At 42.6% G+C, this 18,050-nt stretch overlaps 1 protein-coding gene across 1 annotated transcript in view; it reads right to left on the bottom strand.

Moving 5' to 3' along the window:
• ephb6 (eph receptor B6) overlaps positions 1–18,050 on the bottom strand; it is a 55,312-nt gene that overhangs the window by 7,244 nt on the left and 30,018 nt on the right. The window contains exons 6-15 of the mRNA XM_030750641.1: positions 14,516–14,671; positions 13,847–14,118; positions 13,363–13,444; positions 12,563–12,687; positions 11,046–11,183; positions 7,747–7,759; positions 7,349–7,465; positions 7,012–7,259; positions 6,693–6,911; positions 6,460–6,609 (exon numbers count right to left, since the gene is read on the bottom strand). Of these exons, the coding sequence (XP_030606501.1) occupies positions 6,460–6,609; positions 6,693–6,911; positions 7,012–7,259; positions 7,349–7,465; positions 7,747–7,759; positions 11,046–11,183; positions 12,563–12,687; positions 13,363–13,444; positions 13,847–14,118; positions 14,516–14,671 (1,520 nt within the window). The remainder of the gene's footprint in view (positions 1–6,459; positions 6,610–6,692; positions 6,912–7,011; positions 7,260–7,348; positions 7,466–7,746; positions 7,760–11,045; positions 11,184–12,562; positions 12,688–13,362; positions 13,445–13,846; positions 14,119–14,515; positions 14,672–18,050) is intronic.

The following is an 18,050-nucleotide window of genomic DNA, read 5'->3' as shown; positions in this document are numbered from 1 at the left end:
ACTGCTCTACTTCTGCACACATTTTGGGCCAGTAGAATCGATCCCGTATGAGTTTAACAGTCTTGTCCACTCCTAGATGACCGGACTCATCGTGCAGCGACTTCAGAACCATGGCAACCAGCTCCCTTGGTAACACTAGCTGATATACCTCATTACCAGATTGCCTCTGCACCTTTCTGTAAAGCAGATCATCTCGGATCACCAACTTATTGGCTTCTCTCTGAAGCAGTACGGCTTCTGAGTTGGCCTCCTTGTCTGGTGCAAACAGGAATTCTCCATTCACAGATTTCTTGACTGGAGCAATCACTGGATCATTATCTTGCGCTTTAATAAGTTCTGCCTTACTTATCTGGGTCAAAGCACTGTGGTCCAATCGAGTGGGGAAAACAAAACACTCTGGGAGTGCCTCAGGGGAAACCCCTAATGACTCGGCATATCCCATGTTCCCTCCTGCCGACTTTCTGCAGGAGATTTGCTTGCAGAGGGCTTTGACACTGTCGAGGGGCATTGTTTTCCACTCGGGGCTCTCCGATGGCAGAGGATTGCGTGACAGTGAGTCAGCATCAATATTAGTGCTTCCAGGTCGGTACTGTAAAGTGAAATCGTAAGTTGAGAGGGCAGCCAGCCAACGATGACCAGTGGCATTGAGCTTGGCTGTGGTCAGAATATACGTGAGGGGATTATTATCGGTCCTCACTGTGAACTGAGCACCATACAAGTAATCGTGAAACTTGTCCACTACTGCCCATTTCAACGCCAGGAATTCAAGTTGGTGCACCGGGTAGTTCTTTTCCGAGGAACTGAGCTTTCGGCTAGCAAACGCCACAGGTCGCAAACCTTCAGGATGTTCTTGATTGAGTACTGCGCCCAAACCATGAAGGCTGGCATCTATGTGTAACACATAGGGCTTGGATGGATCGGCGAAAGCCAGAACGGGTGCATTTGTGAGGCAGTGTTTAATCTTTTGAAAAGCCTCTGTGCAAGCAGGACCCCACCTATCTCCAAAGGGTTGATTTACACTGTAATAGGTCTTTTCTGGGACTTTAGCAGTTTTCTTCTTTCTCTGAGTGGGTGGGTAACCTTTGCAGAGCTCGGTGAGTGGTCTGACTTGAATAGAGTAGTTTTTTATAAAGCGACGGTAGTACCCACAAAACCCCAAGAATGACTGCAGTGATGGAAGGTCAGTGGGTTGCTTCCAGCGAGTTACTGCTTCCACTTTGCTTGGGTCGGTGGCAATACCATTTTCAGACACTATGTGTCCCACATATGTCACTTGAGGTCTGCAGAACTGACATTTGTCTATTGCCAACTTCAGTCCAGTCTCTTCCAGTCTGTCAAGGACCTTGAACAGTCTTTGTTCATGTTCTTCTAAGGTTTTTCCAAACACTATTAAATCATCCAAATACACTATGACCTCAAGCATGTGCATGTCCCCAACCGCTTTTTCCATTACTCTCTGGAAGGTTGCTGGGGCTCCTGTTATCCCTTGGGGCATCCTTTCGAATTGGTAAAATCCCAAAGGGCATATGAAAGCGGTTTTTTCCTTGTCGTCTTCTGCCATTGGGATTTGATAATACCCGCTGCGCAGATCCAGGACTGAAAACCATCTGCTTCCAGACAAACAGTCCAAGGCCTCGTCAATTCGAGGAATGGTGTACTGATCAGGAATAGTTCTGCGGTTCAGTGTTCGATAGTCCACGCACATCCGCAACTTCCCCGTTTTCTTTCGTGCCAATACGATGGGTGAAGCATAGGAACTCCTTGATTCCTTTATTACTCCTGCAGCCAGTAGTCCTTGAAGGTGACGGCGCAAATCATCCAGATCAGCAGGGGCCACACGGCGAGACCGTTCTCTGAAGGGGGTGTCGTCATTTAGTCGTATATGATGGTGCACTCCTTTAGCCAATCCAACGTCCCACTCGTCGGTTGAAAACACATTACTTCTCTCTGCAAGTTTCTGTTTCAGCCTCTCTTTCCATTCAGCTGGTATAGGGGAATCCCCAAAGTCGAACAGTGATGGGTCCAGCTGAGATGAAGCTCTTGTGTGTGTGCCAGGGATGTCAGTCACTATATCCACCACATGCAAGTGTGCAACCACAGTACCCATTGGAATGGCAGTGGCTTTGAGGGACTCATTGCGCATAAGAACCAAGAACTTGTCTTTGTCAAGGGTCTTGGAGAACAACACCGTTGGCTGCACTAACACACTTGGGGGAAGAGCATGTGAAGGTGCACGTTCTGTGATCAGGATACTGTCTCCGATCGTGTGTGTTTCTTTGACTTTACAGATGGCTATATGGTTTTTCCCAGCCGGAATAACCAGTGGTCCAGGACCCGTCCACTTTACTTCGGCTACAGGAAAGTCATCATCTGTAGGCAACTCGGACTTAATGGTAGGTAAGGGCTGAGACTGCGAAACGCTCACCTTGCTGGTGCGAACAGTTTTTGGGCTCCCCTCTTTCTGACTTGAAGACAGAGGTCTAATTTTGTGAACATTGGTGCCAACTAGAACAGGTATGGTATCTGAGCAACGAGGATCTGGGCACACTAAAGCAAGAACTGGGACAGCCTTCACGTTCCCTTGGGTCTTTCCAGGCAACTCCAACTCAATTTGGATGTAGCCTCGGTAGGGGTAGCTGGTCTCTGACTCACTTAGGCCCCAAATATCTAAACCAGTGACAGGTTGGAGAGGCACATGAGGCAAGTACCTTGAATACCAACTGTCGAAAACTATCGTTACCTGAGACCCGCTGTCTAATAGGGCAGTGCAGGTTATGCCATCCACCTTCACACAGGCAGTGGAGGGTGGCCCTACGAGTCCTTCTGGGACACCAGCTGTGTGTACACTCACAGCGCTCCGGTTGACCCCTACATTTGTGGTAGTTTGTTCTTTTGCACTACCAGGAGCTTTCTGGCTTGCTTTCAGTTTCCGTTGGACATGAAGGAGTTTCTGTATCACTTTTGGGTAGTTCTCTGGGGATTTACATTTGGTGGAAATGTGCCCATCTTCGCCACAGCGATAACAGAAAAAGTCACTGGGATCTCTGAGTGCCGTAGCTCTTTGATGCATGCGCACGGGAGAAGTCTGGTTACGGAGTGGTGATACTACAGGCTCTTTGCTGGGTTTAACAGACATAACTGAGATCTGCTTTCTTAGTTTCACCACTTCTTTCTTTAAAGCTTGAATGTTGTTGTTCTCTTCCAAGCTGTTGGGCTCTGCCTCATCCGTGGGTGGAAACTCAAGGGAAAGGACACCTGGAGCCCCTGACGCAGCCGTGAGCCCACTGACTTGGGTTTTGAGGTCTTGGAGCTCAGCTCTAAGATCCTGGACATATGCCCCTGTGGGTACAGTAGCACTTTTGACATGCACATCTTTTGTGGGGTTAAGTCTACGGCGGGAGGCTTCATACTCTTCTTCAATGCGCACCTCATTCAGCAGCTGCAAGAAAGTAGGTGGATTATCTCTTCGCTCCCTCAAACGCAAACTTAATAACATCATGTCAGACCTTGTGGCTCCTTTAATGAGTTGATCAAGGCGGGCTTTGTCTATGGAAGTCGGGGACAGACCTCCTTTTTTCACTACTTTGTTCAGGGATCTTTCCATCCTTCGCAGAAACTCAGAAAGTTTTTCACCGGGATGCTGGCATAGCATTCTGAATGAGAAGTACAGTTCTTCTCCTGTCTCTGGTGTGTCAAATGTGTTCTCAATCACATCCACGTACCCTTGGGGTGTGGCCTCTGGGTTATTAAAGCGGACAGCCTGCAATATCTCCAAAGCAGGACCTTTTACACTTTCCATTATTCTCATTTTCTTTTCTTTGTCAGGCCGATCATATTCCTCTATCATCAAACGAGCTTGCAATATCCAGTTCTCCAATGGCTCCTCTCCTGGGGGAGTAGGGACAATCCCTGAGAAGGTTCGTAGCCTCCTGTAGTTGCTGTTATCACTTACCGGCTTGGCTGTGCTTTGCAGAAGGTCTCCCACAGCTCTGATGATAGCTTCCGGAGTAGAGGCCTGAAGTGGTGGAACAGGGCCTAACTCTGTTGGTGGCACCTGCAAGTCCTCTGCGAGCACTTGGTCAGCTGACCCTTCCTCCTCCTCTGAATATCCAACAATTCTCCATGGTGCATTACTACCTTCCGGCAGGATGTCTAAGGGAATAGCTTTGGGATTTACTTTCTCTCTGCATTCACACAGTACAGTCAAACATTGACTCTGAGGATCGTACATGCGTCCTCTGACTTTAACACGTCCAAGAACTTTAATGGATTGCAGAGTTCCTTCTATGCGTTCAATCTCGGTGTCTTCGGGAACATCTTTGAGCAGAATGGCATGGGTAGGGTTAATGCCCTCTCCTTTACACCAATGCCGTAACTGTGCCATCCCTCTGGTGTACCAATTTCCCTTCTATTACACAGAGTCTGCTTACTGGTTTCCTCTGAGTTTACCTATAGCTTATTTTCATTTCAGATTATCTCTACTTAAAGAGTTGTCTGAGCCAGTAACAAGGGTAGACTAATATTAGCATTTATCCCAGCGGTGCCTCCATTTTATGTAGCACCCCACCGCTTTATATTGTGTTCTGACCGGGAACCCCAGGATTGACCAAACTAGGTGGGGTGTGGGTCCGATGCAAAGTGGATACCACGAAGGTTCACTTGTGGACAATGATGTGATGACTATTAAGAAACTTAAATCACACACTATTTAAAATAACACTGACTCAGATGACTCTTTAACTCCAAAACTGAACATTTACATTTAAAACCACACTTTTAAATGCAAAATGTAAGACACAAATGAAACACTAAAACACTTGTATTCTTATAATACCAGTAAAAATATTGAACTCAACCTTAGCTTTTCCCAATCAGTCCGAATGGATTAGGCTTATAAGGGTTAATTCTGACTACTCCGTCATTCAAATATACACAGTCACTTAACAGTACTCATACATGGGCCCCACACACACGCTCGCATTCACACAAACGTTGCAGGCCTGATTGATGCGTGCTGCAGCACAGTGGCGAAACTCCTCTTCACTCACCGATAGCTGCACCAGAAACGTCTGACTTACAGTTCCGCGTTGCGAACCAGCTCACCCTCTCGTCCCCTCCGGACGACAGTCAACCAGTTCTCGTCTGCAGTCTGTTTCCGCTCACCACTCGCCACCGACAGGGCAAAGAAGATGGCGCTCGTCACCGCGACGAGCTCCTGCTAGCCGTTAGCTGCTAGCCGCCGATGCTGATGCCTCGCTCTGAATCACCGTCGTCTGCGGCTGCACAGCTGTCGGGCAGGCGGTTTCCCAACGCCTCCTACTAACAGTCACTGGATAGTATTTACTAGTCAGTTCTCTTTTGTTAGTTTATCGTGTGCTAGCGCGCTCCGAGCCAACACTGCTGCGTCCGTTCTCCGTTTCTCTCTCTTCTCCTCTCCTTCCTCTCTCACACACCCAGCCAAATACAACAGGTAGACATGCACAGACCACCTTCACTGACCACTCAGAAAATACGAACTAAGAGTGTTAGCTCTGTTACATTCAGCAACTTTGTAAGAAAACATTATATTTACATAACATTATTCCTCTTCCATTACACAATACACATTATATGCAAAGTACATTACACTCCTGTTAACTTTGCTTTTATGACCAAAGGAATTAAGCTTATTTAATCCCCATTTTTCCATCCGGGCTACAAATATAATATACCCTAACAGAAATATTACTGCAGAAAAGTAATGCCTTTGTTGCACATTCAGTATTTTCTGCATGTGTGCCTTGCCAGTATCAATTTTATTTCATTGTTACTTGACTGTTATTTGACTCATTTTCCTATTTCAGACTTCAATATTTACACAATTCAACAATAAAATAACATATTTTTACGTTTTCAGTGTTAAAATGTAATTATTTTTTTTTATCTCTTAACATTTGCAGTTAAAGTGACACTAAATGCAAAATTTAGTTTTTTTTTGTTTTTTTTAATAACACTGGCTAAAGGAAGATCCTTAACCCCCCAATCCACAGGCTTGGCAAAATGCTCATCTGGACTAAAAGATGACCTGATTAGGTCACTGTGATCCCATTTCCTGATTTCATGAGCATCTCATTCTTGTGAGCGTGACATCTCAGTAAGAACCGTAAGGAATTTTATTACATGTGGCCCAAATGTTCACTTGGACTCAAAGATGAACTGACAAGAAGTCGATGACAGCCATTCACATTCACACCTACACACTGATGTATCTGTCTATTAGATTTATTTAATTATGTATTATAAGAGTTTTTAAAAAGTCAGATCTGAGTTGCAACCTGACAGGTTAGCGGAGGCATACAGCAAGGCAGTAATTCTAGTTAATTGTATATTATTACACTGCATTAAAGATACTTGCACTTTAGAAAAGGACTGTGCATTTGCTTCTTAAAAAATTCAGGCAACATTTTTTGTCATACTCACTTCTTGATTGCTCATATCCCAGTACGGACGCTCTCCATAGGACATAACTTCCCACATCAGTATGCCAAAGCTCCAGACATCACTGGCTGAGCTGAACTTGCGATGCTGAAATGCTTCAGGTGCCGTCCATCTCACAGGAATCTTACTGCCCTGATAGATGAAAACACAAGGACATAAAATGAATGAGTGATGACAGAAACCAAACTAAAGGAGCTCCATACCCTGGAACCTACCAGTGAGGCAGTATAGGTTGGTATGTTGTGGTCCAGGCCCCTCATGAGTCTGGAGAGGCCAAAGTCAGACACTTTACAGACCAGGTTGGAGTTGACCAATACATTCCTAGCTGCCAGGTCTCTGTGAACAAAGTTTCTCTCTGAGAGGTAACGCATCCCTGCTCCAACTCCCCTGAGCATCCCAACAAGCTGGAGGACACTGAACTGGCCTTCGTTCTCCTGAAGGAATTAAGAGGCAGGATGGAGGAAACAAAATGCATTTTTTAGTTTCTAATGTGGTGTAACGTGCAGGAATTCTGACAGTTTGTAGTTTTCTGACCCTGAGGAAGGCATCCAGGGGCCCATTCTCCATGAACTCAGTGATAATCCTCTCTGGAGGGGTACGGGTAATGACGCCCTCTAGTTTCAGCACATTGGGATGGTCAAACTGTCCCAGGACCCCTGCTTCACTGAGGAACATCCCCCTTTCTCTTTCTGATGCCCCCCAGCGCAGAGTCTTCACTGCTACCAGCACTTCCCTGCGACCCAGAGGACGGTAACGGCCACGGGAAACCTCACCAAACTGGGCTGTAGTGGAGAAGACATGGAATAGATTACACTAACAGTCAGCGCGTAATGTCAGCAAGATTTAAAAGAAAGGAGACCATCAGATATACCTGCACCAATCACCTCCTCAATCTTGAGGTGAGTGGGATCGATCTCACGGGCAAATTCTTTCACTGCCTCGCTGGGGTCCTCATAAGTGGATGGGTCAACATAATACTTGACTCCACCTGGAATCAGAAAACAAATTCTGAATTTTAAGTCCTTTACTTTTGACAAGTGATCCCAAATTCAAGGTAAGAATGATCTTTTATAATGCAAAGCTGAGGAACTTTATTCTGTACATCGATGGGAATAAATATTAGCATTACTCATTTAATCAGAAAATTTCTGAGCCATTTTCTCTTTTTCATTAAAATAACAATGAAAATATCTCACCATAAAATAAACCTTTAATTTTATAATAGTTACCATTAATAAATAACAGTAAAATAAATTTAACCATGCTCACCTCTGTTACTGATGTACCTCTGGAGTCTGTCACTGTACGGGCTCTCCCTCCTCTTACTGCCGTGTAAAAGCAGACAATGTAAATTCACCCTAGATTAAAACATATTTGCATACATCTGTGATTGCATTTAAAGCAACAACCAACCTGCGAAATACCACCACAACCACAATGGCTGCCACAACAAGGAGAAATGCTGCCCCACCCATCACCGAGCCCACCAGCAGAGGAAGGCGTGTCTGGATTTGTTGTGAATGCTCCTCTGTGGGAGAGAAAATGAAGCACCTTCAGCTGTCATGCATCATCAGCCGCATAATCTCAGTCTTCAGCTGTTTTTGGATCTGAAAAAACTAATTATGTAACTAAAACCTTTTGTAGCTGCAGCTAAAACCTTTTAATTTAAACGTACTTTTATTGGATACACAGATCATTTTATCTTCAGTTACAGCAGCATCTGTTCTGTATGAAAGTTGCAAGATAATCTCTGAATGAAGCAGTATTGATATTGTACACTGAGACAGAAACCTTTTTTTTTTTTTTTTAATTATTAATAAAAATGCCCAAATAACTATAGAGATGTGTTTACTGTCTTCATTCCGAGGTGTTTAACATAAACTATACTGACAAATGTATTGGACCCCACCTGTTAATCTTTTTTTTAATCTTCAGGTGTTTTGTCTTCAGAAACATCTGTGAAAGAGCTCACTAAATTCTTAGCTTGGTGCTGTAAAAGACCTCTTAATTACTCTTGACATGTTCAAAGAGGCCAGAGCTGCCTGTTTTATAAAGCTGGCTTTTAACAGTAGGTGCAATCCCAAATTTGATACTGTAAGCAAAATTGCCTCACTCAACCAGTTGATGATGATCATGATTGTGAAACATTTCTCAAGTTTTTTATAAAAAATGCTGCAGATGTATGAAATAATATTTTATCGTCAGGCTCCACCCATTCTGCCTCAGACTGAGCACAAAATTCTCAGTAGCTTCACACCAGCATCGCTTAGTCATCTTTCTGGTTGATAGCATGAATTCTACTTCATGGTCCTTGGTTGTCATGCCACCACCACTTTTTAAGGCTGCCTTTCATGCTGTTGGCTCATCTGTACTATCGATCATTAACTCCTCATTGATTTCATGGCAGTTCCAAGATAATACTGCTATTCACTCTCTGCTGAAAAAACATAATCTAGATCCATCAGCTTTTAGCAGTTCTAGCCCATCTCAAAACTCTGTTTAGTGGTGAAAGTCTTAGAAAAAGTGGTTGCACAGCAGCTGTTAGACTCTCCTGAGGAATTTAACCTCCTCGATATGTTTCAGTCTGGCTTCCGTAGAGGCCACTCTACTGAATTTCTCCTCAGAGTCTCAAATGATTTGCTGATGTTCAGGGATTCAGGAGAGTCTGCAGTTCTAGTGGTGCTGTATTTAAGCTCAGCCTATGACAATCACCAAGTATCGATCCAGATACTGAAGCATTAGGTAGGCATATGAGCAATTGAATTGGATTTGCATGTTAAGGCTCTGGTTTGTACTTGTTATCATCAAATGAGAAATATTTGTAAACTTTGTCCTATTATTTCTCAGTTTGAGAAGAAGATTGTTATTCATGTTTTAATTTAATCTCGCCTGGATTATTGTAATTCACTCTTTACCTGCCTCTGTACAGTTCTGTCTACAGCTTGTACAGAATGCCACTGCTAGGCTCCATACCAGATCCTCCGAACATTCTCATGTCACACCTCTACTGATCTCACTGCGCTAATCGAATTCAATTCAAAGTTCTGTTTTTCACCTTTGGGGCTTTGCATGGCAAAGTACCTACTGACATCAGTAAATGTTTGCAGCCATATATCACCAGTAGGACTCTCAGGTCTTCTCGTCAGGGTTTCCATCCCTAAATCTAGACTAAAAACTAAAGGTAACAGAGCCTTTGCAACTGGGGGCCCCCTCTCTTTGGAACTCACTGCCCACCCAGTCTGTGAGCTCAGTGGACTCATTCAAAGAGCAGCCGAAGATTCATCTTTTTAATCTGACATTTGCGTAGCAATTCATTTTATATTATTTTGTCTTAATGTCTAGTTTTTAGTTTTTATTTGATGTGGAGCGCCTTGTGATTTTATCTTTAAATGTGCTATATAAATAAACTTACTCGCTGTAATAGGATGCAAACGTTGCAATAAATCAGTTTGTAAAATTTCTTCCTTCGAGCTATTCCACGAACAACTGTAAGTGGTATTACTGCAAAGTGGAAGCATTCAGAAACTGCAGCCAGCCAGGAAGTGGCTGACCATGTAAAGTTACAGAGTGAGTGGTGTGACACATCTCTCTGCTGACTCAATAACTGCTGAGTTTCAGATCTCGTCTGACATTAACATCAGCACAAAAACTGGTTCACGGCATGTGTTTCCATAGCTGAGCAGCTCCTGTAGGTGTAATGTGCAGGTGGCCCAGTACTTTTGTCCACATAGTGTAACTTTAGTCTTCTAGTGTCATGATCCCAGTTCTGGTTGTGGGTTTTTTAACTGTTGAGGATAAATCTTTGGTTTGTTAGGCGTTCAGAGTTTTGTTTAGTGATCTTTATTTATTCTTAAGCATTTTTGGAGCCTTCAGTTCTTGTTATTATTCAGTCTTAGTTTTAGAGTTTACTTTGTTTCCTCAGTGTTTTCTTTCTCATCCTCCTGTGTCAGTTCTCCTATGTTTAGTTTATTTCCCCTCCTGTCTCATTGTCTCTGATTATTATCAGCTGCATCTTGTTACCCTGCTGTGTCCACTTCTCCTAATTACCCTCATTTGTAGACACAGTCCCATCCTCCCCCCAGTCTTCATTTCAGTGCCCACCAGTCTACCCTCATGTGGTCCATGGCTGTTGAGATGTTTATTGGCCTCTTTGTATTTCTGCACCTCTTTTCAACCCACTTTTAGGTCATAAAAATTCACAATTTATTCCTTGTTCCCTAGTTTATCACTCTTACTCATTTTTTCTTAAGTGATAAGGCCATTAATGCCACTAATTAAGTTTTGTATTACTTACAGTAATGCACTTTTACTGGGATGAATGTAACTGCAATTACAGTAAATGAAAGCTGTGCCAGCTTTTTTTTTTTTTTTCCTGTGTAAGTGCTTGCTTCTGTACCAAGTAGTTATGCACACCCACACAACACTACCTCTCAACCAACAGCAAGTACACCTGTTTTAATGTTTATGCCAAGTCCTTTTGTACATTTTCTGTTATTTAAAATAAAATAAAAATTATAAAGAAATAAGCGAGTGAGTCCTTTACCCAGAGGCAGCGTCGTAAAGTAGATGGTGTTGCTGTAGGGGCCGTAGCCTCGCTCATTTCGAGCTCTGATCTGGAAGGCGTAGATGGAACCGGGAATCAGAGACTTGACAGTCACTGTGTTAGTCTCGCTGTACACAGTCAATGCACTGTCCACATCTGAACCCTGAGGAACAGAGAAGGATGACATTAAGGGACTGTTGTTTTGAATCTGTTCATTTTGTGTACAGTTGTGACTCAGTAAAGTGTACTTTTGTGTATCTCTAAACCCAGTGAGCCTTTTAATGGTAGTAATTGTTGTCTGAACACCCGTTTTACATGTTGTATTATGTTTGAAAAATAATTCCATAATGTAAGTTGAACTTAGTTGAGTTTAGATATTCATGTTCTTTCTAGTAAATGTTTGTATATTTTATTTTTTATCAATTAAAACAAAACAAACAGGGAAGGGAACGCACAGTGAAAGTCCAGAGGCCCGTGTAAGCTCACCATGCAGTACAAGATGAGACAGGAATTTACTTAATATCTATACTCACTGGCCATTTTATTGGGTACACCTTGCTGGTACCAGGTTGGACTCCCTTTTGCCTCCAGAACTGTGTTAATTCTTCATGGAATAGATTCAACAAGGTGCTGGAAACATTCCTCTGAGATTTTGGTCCATATTGACATGATAACGTCACACAGTTGCTGCAGATTTGTCAGCTTCACATAATTTAAATCACCTGTTACACCACATCCCAAAGGTGTGAATTATAGGCTTTTCTGTTCTTAGCTGATGGTCCAGCTCGCACCCATTGTGGTCTTCTGCTGCTGTAGCCCATCAGCTTCAAGGTTTGACATGCAGTCAGAGATGCTCTTCTTTTTGGTTGTAATGAGTGGTTATTTGAGTTAATGTTGCCTTCCCAACAGCTCCAAGCAGTCTGACCAGCTTCCTCTGACCTCGGGCATCAACGGGGCATTTTCACCCAGCTCACTGGATATTTTCTCTTTTTCGGATCATTCTCTGTAAACTCTAGCGATGGTAGTGTAGGAAAATTCTCAGTATATCATCAGTTTCGAAATATTCGGACCAGCCCATCTGTCACCAACAGCCATGTCACGTTCAAAGTCACTGAAATCACCTTTCTTCTCTATTCAGATGCTCACTTTGAACTTCAGCAGATCATCTTGGCTATATCTGCATACCTAAATGCTTTGAACTGGTGCCATGTGATTGGCTAATTAGGTGTACCTAGTAAAATATTTGTTGAGTGTAAATATACATAATAATTTTAAAAAACTAGTTGGTGTACATAGCGTTGATGCTGTGCCTGTCTCATCACAACCATCTCATGACCAATTAAGTTGTGTTAAAATTAAATACATAGACATTTTCATATTTTTAGCCACAGTGATCAGTATTTCTTGGTTTCTGAAAGAGGATCTGACTGGGCCACTATTAAAAAACAACAGCCCCTCATAATCACAGTACAGTTTTCGCATCAAATTGAAATGATGATGTCAAAACTTTTTGCCGAGTATGTGTGGCTTCACTGAACATACCTTGTCATAGTATCTGAGCTGATACTCCAGGATGTCTCCATTAGGCCTGTCTGGCTGAGGCCATGACAGAGTAATGGAGTCTGGGGCCCGGCTCAGCTGGTGCATCATAGGAACTGTACTGGGTACTGTGGGTGACAAGAGATGACGCATCAGCACATTAAAACAGAAGAGCTGCGCTTAAGTGACAGTGCCCACACGAGGGCAGTGTTACAAAACATGTAGAGGGAATTCAGTCAAGTGTAAAAGTGAAGTAGGAGTTTTTATGGAGCACCATGCAGGATCTAGTTGCAGTCACTGAGCTGCGAACGGTTAAAGGGAATTTTCTGGCTTTCCATTCATTTGATCAATAAACTCTGAGAGCACACACAAGAAGATTTTAGATAATGTAGGCTCATTGAACTTTCTGGTCAATCTTGATCGGTTCCGTAGAAAATTGTATAATGGTGTACTTGGTGTGCACAATGCCCCATTCTCCTCTCCTCTGCCCACTCATCTGCTTTCATCTTTCTTTCTGTCTGTCTCTTTGTCTCCCCATCTCTCATTTGTCCCTTTCTTCTTCCACAGTGACCATAATGGGATCTGACAAGGTTTTGTAACCTCGAGCAAACCTCCCGTTCAGAGAGCAGGAGCAGAAAACATGGAGCAGAGAGAGACCAAAAGAGAGAGAGAGAGAGAGCGAAACCCCATCCATGCACGCACGCACGCACACACACACACAGTATCTACACAAACATCATCATCATCAGAGCATCTCTTCCTCTTTCATCTCATCTTTTTCATCCTCACTGTCCTGTTCTCACCTGACTGGCTCGTAGTGAAATTGATGCTTGAGTATCGAGCTGGAAAAGGACTCAAAGCCAACACTTCATTCATGGCTTGCACCTGTCAATACCAAGAACACACGGATGTGAATTTCAAAGCCTTTTTTCCTATTTATATTTATGACATGCTTCAACGTTTGAGATGCAAAGACGGACACGTGCAGCGTCCGCTGTGACGGGTCAGCAAACACTAGAAAATGGGAAATATTTGTCCATTATGAATAAGGAATAAGCAATGCTTTAGTCAAGCTATGCCAAGCTAAATAATAAATGTTAGTGTGTATTTGCTGATGCAGCACTTATAATAATAATACAGCATAGCAGAGCCGTCTCATCTGTGGGTCCAGGAAATGCTTCAACAATCCGTGAAGAATCCCAGGAGAGCACTTCAAAACAGTTAATAGTATAAATCCAACTCTCAGTGACACTTTTAGAGAATTTTTTTTGCTTTTGTCCACAGCACCTGTATGAGATATGTGACTCTGGTCAGCAGGTTGTTGAGAGTGACCTTGGTTTGTTTCAGGTTGGTCTGGGAGGGGCTGAAGGTGACGCCCTCCCCACACCAAGAGCATGAGGACGGGTTGGTGAAAGTTGGTGACGGACAGATGCGACACACCACCCCGTACCACACCTCACCGCGGCCCCCCATATCCACTGGAGGGCGCCACCTTAAGGAAACTCCACCGTCGCCACTTTCGTACTCCCAGGTCAGAGAGATTGGAGCAGATGGAGGAGCTGAGGAGAAAACAGACATGGAAAGAATGGGAGGAGTTTGACATACATAATGTAAATGGTAGAAACTTAGATGGAAGCATCTGCTGAAAAATTTAATATATGAAAGAAGCTGCAGGCTGGCAAAGACATTTATCCAAGAAAAAGTAATGGAAAGAACTTTATAAAATAGTTTTGGGGTGAGGCAATTTAAGATAAACGAGCAAAGAAACCTAATGCTTAACAGGTTTTTCTGTTGGTGCAATTTAAAGATTAAATTATCCCTTAAAGAAAAAGGATTTTGGTCACTGAATGTGTATCTCGGTTCTCACAGTCCGAGCAAATGACAAATGACTCCAGTGAGGCCCCTTGAACACCTCACAGAGAGCCAGGCGTAAACAAACAAACAGACAAAGCTCACTTGTGCAGGCAGAAGAGTTGGCATCGCTGCCTGCCCGGTAAAAGCCGCTGCGGCATTCACACACACTCGATCCCTCCTGGCTGGTTCTGCTGTTGGATGGACACACAGTGCAGGGAATAGAGCCCGAAATGGACTTGAAGTAGCCCACAGGACAGGCTGCAGGGAGACAAGAAGACACAAGGGTGGCTGATTTTTATTAACAATCTGCAATCATATAAATAAAATGATCACTGTTCCATTAGTCACGCTCAGATCTACGAGTTTTCAGGCTCAAGCTGCAAAATGCTGCAGCTGCTGTTAAAGAAACAGGCTTAGATTTGTCAGCACATACGTGAAGATAACAATAACAAAAAAAAATCATATTAATACACTGTTTCTTTAATATGGTCAGAAAAACTTTAGCCCAAAATAAAATGCTTAAGGTAAAATTGTTGAAACTTTATAAAAGTGTTAAAATGAGTTGACCAAATACTTTCTGCAATATCATACCACCACCATCAAAGCTGTCAGGGAACTGCAGATGTAGATAATGGAAAGTAATCTCCATGAAATTCAAGTCGAAAGCTTAAGAAGAGCTGAGCAAGTGAACTTTTGGGTCATTGTTTTGTCAGCTCTGAATGCAAAGTGCAGCTTATGATTACAGGTTCACTGAAAGGGGGTGTGTACACAACGTGTGATGTGGTATAAATTAAGAGTATGAACATCTGGCACTTATCAGGCTGTTGGGGCCACATCAGAGTTCGTTTTATGGAGAGACAGTCATTGTGATCTCTATTATTTTTAGCTTAGAAGTCACCAATATTAAAAAAGAAAGAAAACCTCAACTCAATCCTTTTTTATTGTTCTGCTCATTTTGTCCAGAACAAAGTCAAAGAGCAGTAACTGGTTTGGGGTTAAGCATCAATTTCAGCTTGGTATGTGGTTCCCTTTGGTTCAAAAGTTCATCTGAAAGGCAGCGGTCTCTTGTTTGTTGTTGGCTTAACCCAGCACTATCATTTACTTTTGTTTATAGAGGAAGTGGCCAGCAAAACCGGCAGTCTCACACACGCGCGCGCACACACACACACACACACACACACACACACACACACACACACACACACACACACACACACACACACACACAGACAGAAAGGTCATCTACACTACTCTCGTGCTTGGACAATAGCAATATGAGGATATAGCTAGAAGCCGGTATGTTTAGTTTAGCATAAAGACTAAACAGGAGGAAACAGTACAGCCATAGTCACCTGTGACAGAAACAATTAAGGATAAATATTTGTACACACTGTAATAAGGAGTTCAAGTGTGTTGATTTGTGGGCTTTAGGGGTGCTGATGGGCAGATTTGTCTCACTTTGGACAGATTTAGGTTGTTTTTTTTTTTGTTTTTTTTTCTCTCTTTCCCAGTATTTATCCTAACCTGGCCTTACATAGCTTCTTATGGGGTTTTTATTTATCTTACAAAGAGCAGCAGGGAGAGTGGTATCAATCCTCCTGGCAAGTAAGAGTAGAAAATATTTTCTCCAAATGTGAAACCACTCGTTGAAAGATTTTTCTACTGTGTCTGAGTTTTATGGCAATTATGGCAACTCAAGCATGGAAGTTCATTCTTGACCTACCTAACAATAATCTCAGTAATCCCTTCATGGCAGCAGTTTTTGTCTGATGACGATGGCCTCATTCAGCAGGATAATGCACCCTGCATCTCTACAAAAAATTCTTAACAAAGTATTTGAGGAATATGTGAAAGAGCTCAAGGTGCTGCATAGCCTCCATCAGTGTGATGTGCTGGAAGAACAAATCAGATTTGTTTTGCATTGTACAGAACTTAAAGGATCTGCTGCTAACATTTGGTGCCTGATACCACAGGACACCTTCAGAAGTCTCATGGAGCCCACGCCTCAGTGGGTCAGAGCTATTTTCGTGGCACGAGGGAATCCCACACAATATTAGGATTGTGATTCTAAAGTTGTGTCTGTTCCACATTTATTATAAACACATTTATTAAATATTTATTAATAAAGAACACCATTCAACTCTTATTTATATTTTGCTTCCAAGGAGCCAGACTTTCTTTGAATTTTTTAAAAAGGGGTCTTGAGCAGTAGTTCTCCAGGCTCTCTGAAGGTCTTTCAGAGTTTTTCTTTGGACATTGCCACTTAACACTGACCTATGACTCATTCAGGCATAAAAACCTACCTAACTCAACTCAAGGGATTAACCAGTGCTGTGTCTACACATAAAAGACAACTCAGCAAAGAACTCATTTTAAATTGCACCTCTAGGCACTTTGTTATTATGTCATTATTATGTTGAATCTTCAAAACATGCCAAAAATAACAGTTTGACAGCATAAAATAGTATTTTTGTACCAAGGTGATTCCCTAAAATTGGATGTAACTCAGCATGGTGTGCAGTGTGTCCTTAAAACATTGAGGAAACTGGAAAAATAGAGGACAAAAGAAGATGAACAGTATCTGACAGTCATGTTCTTAAGTCCAGCAAAGACCTGACACGGGACCTGAGAGATGCATCTGGCACCATTTGCTGTTCTTTGAAACCTCATCAGAAATGGTCTCAGTGGGAAGTAGCTGTCAAGATGCCATTCTTAAGTAAGGGAAACACAAAGAAAGGCTGAGGTATGCCAGATTACACAACTGGACTGATAATCAGCAGCATCAGGGCTTATGTAGTGATGCATCTAAATTTGTCGCTGTCAGCATGTACAAAGAAATTCAGGAGAGAGGTACAACAGTGAGTGTCTACAGCCATCTGTAACACGCGGTGGAGGTTAAAACTGATGGAATTATGACCACAGAAAAGCACCATGCAATACCACCCGGAAAGCCTCTCATTGGCAATGGCTTCATCTTTCAGCATGACCATGATCCCAAACACACAGCCAGTACAGTAAAAGCATACCTGGATAGAAAAACACACAATGGAAAGCTATCAGTTATGGACTGACCTCCACAGAGCCCGGACCTCAATATTATTGAAGCAGTGTCGGACCATCTTTACAGAGAACGGAACAAAAGGCAGCCAACATCCAAATAAGGGCTTTGATTTTCCTTCAAGAAACCTGGAGAACTGTTCCTGCAGACTGCTTAAAGAACTGACAAGAAAGCTGCCTAAGAGAGTTCAGGCTGTGCTAAAGAATAAAGGTGGTCATACTAAATATTGAGTTTCAAGTTTGCTCAAATTTCAATAAATCACTTCATCTATTTTCCTGGCAAAATATGAAGAAATGAGGGATGGCTCAAGATTTTTGCACAGTACTGTACCATATCTTCTGTTTTCATACTTACAGGAGTTTAAGTTGACCGCTGCATTAATATGCACATATCTCCCTAATAAAACAATGAATAAGAAAGCATTAAAGGCCTTTTCTAATAATAGATTTTCTTTATAAGATGTGTTGAAATTTATAATCCACTGGAACTGTCGAATCAGTTCACACTCAAGCATAAATTGATTATTTCCCTCACTCTTGTACACACATAAAAAATACCATTTGAACCTGTAAGCTGTGT

This window comes from Archocentrus centrarchus, chromosome 16 (assembly GCF_007364275.1).
Source record: "Archocentrus centrarchus isolate MPI-CPG fArcCen1 chromosome 16, fArcCen1, whole genome shotgun sequence".
Taxonomy (NCBI): Eukaryota; Metazoa; Chordata; class Actinopteri; order Cichliformes; family Cichlidae; genus Archocentrus; species Archocentrus centrarchus.
The sequence above is the reverse complement of the archived record's forward strand: the minus strand, read 5'-3'. Positions and strand labels throughout refer to the sequence as shown.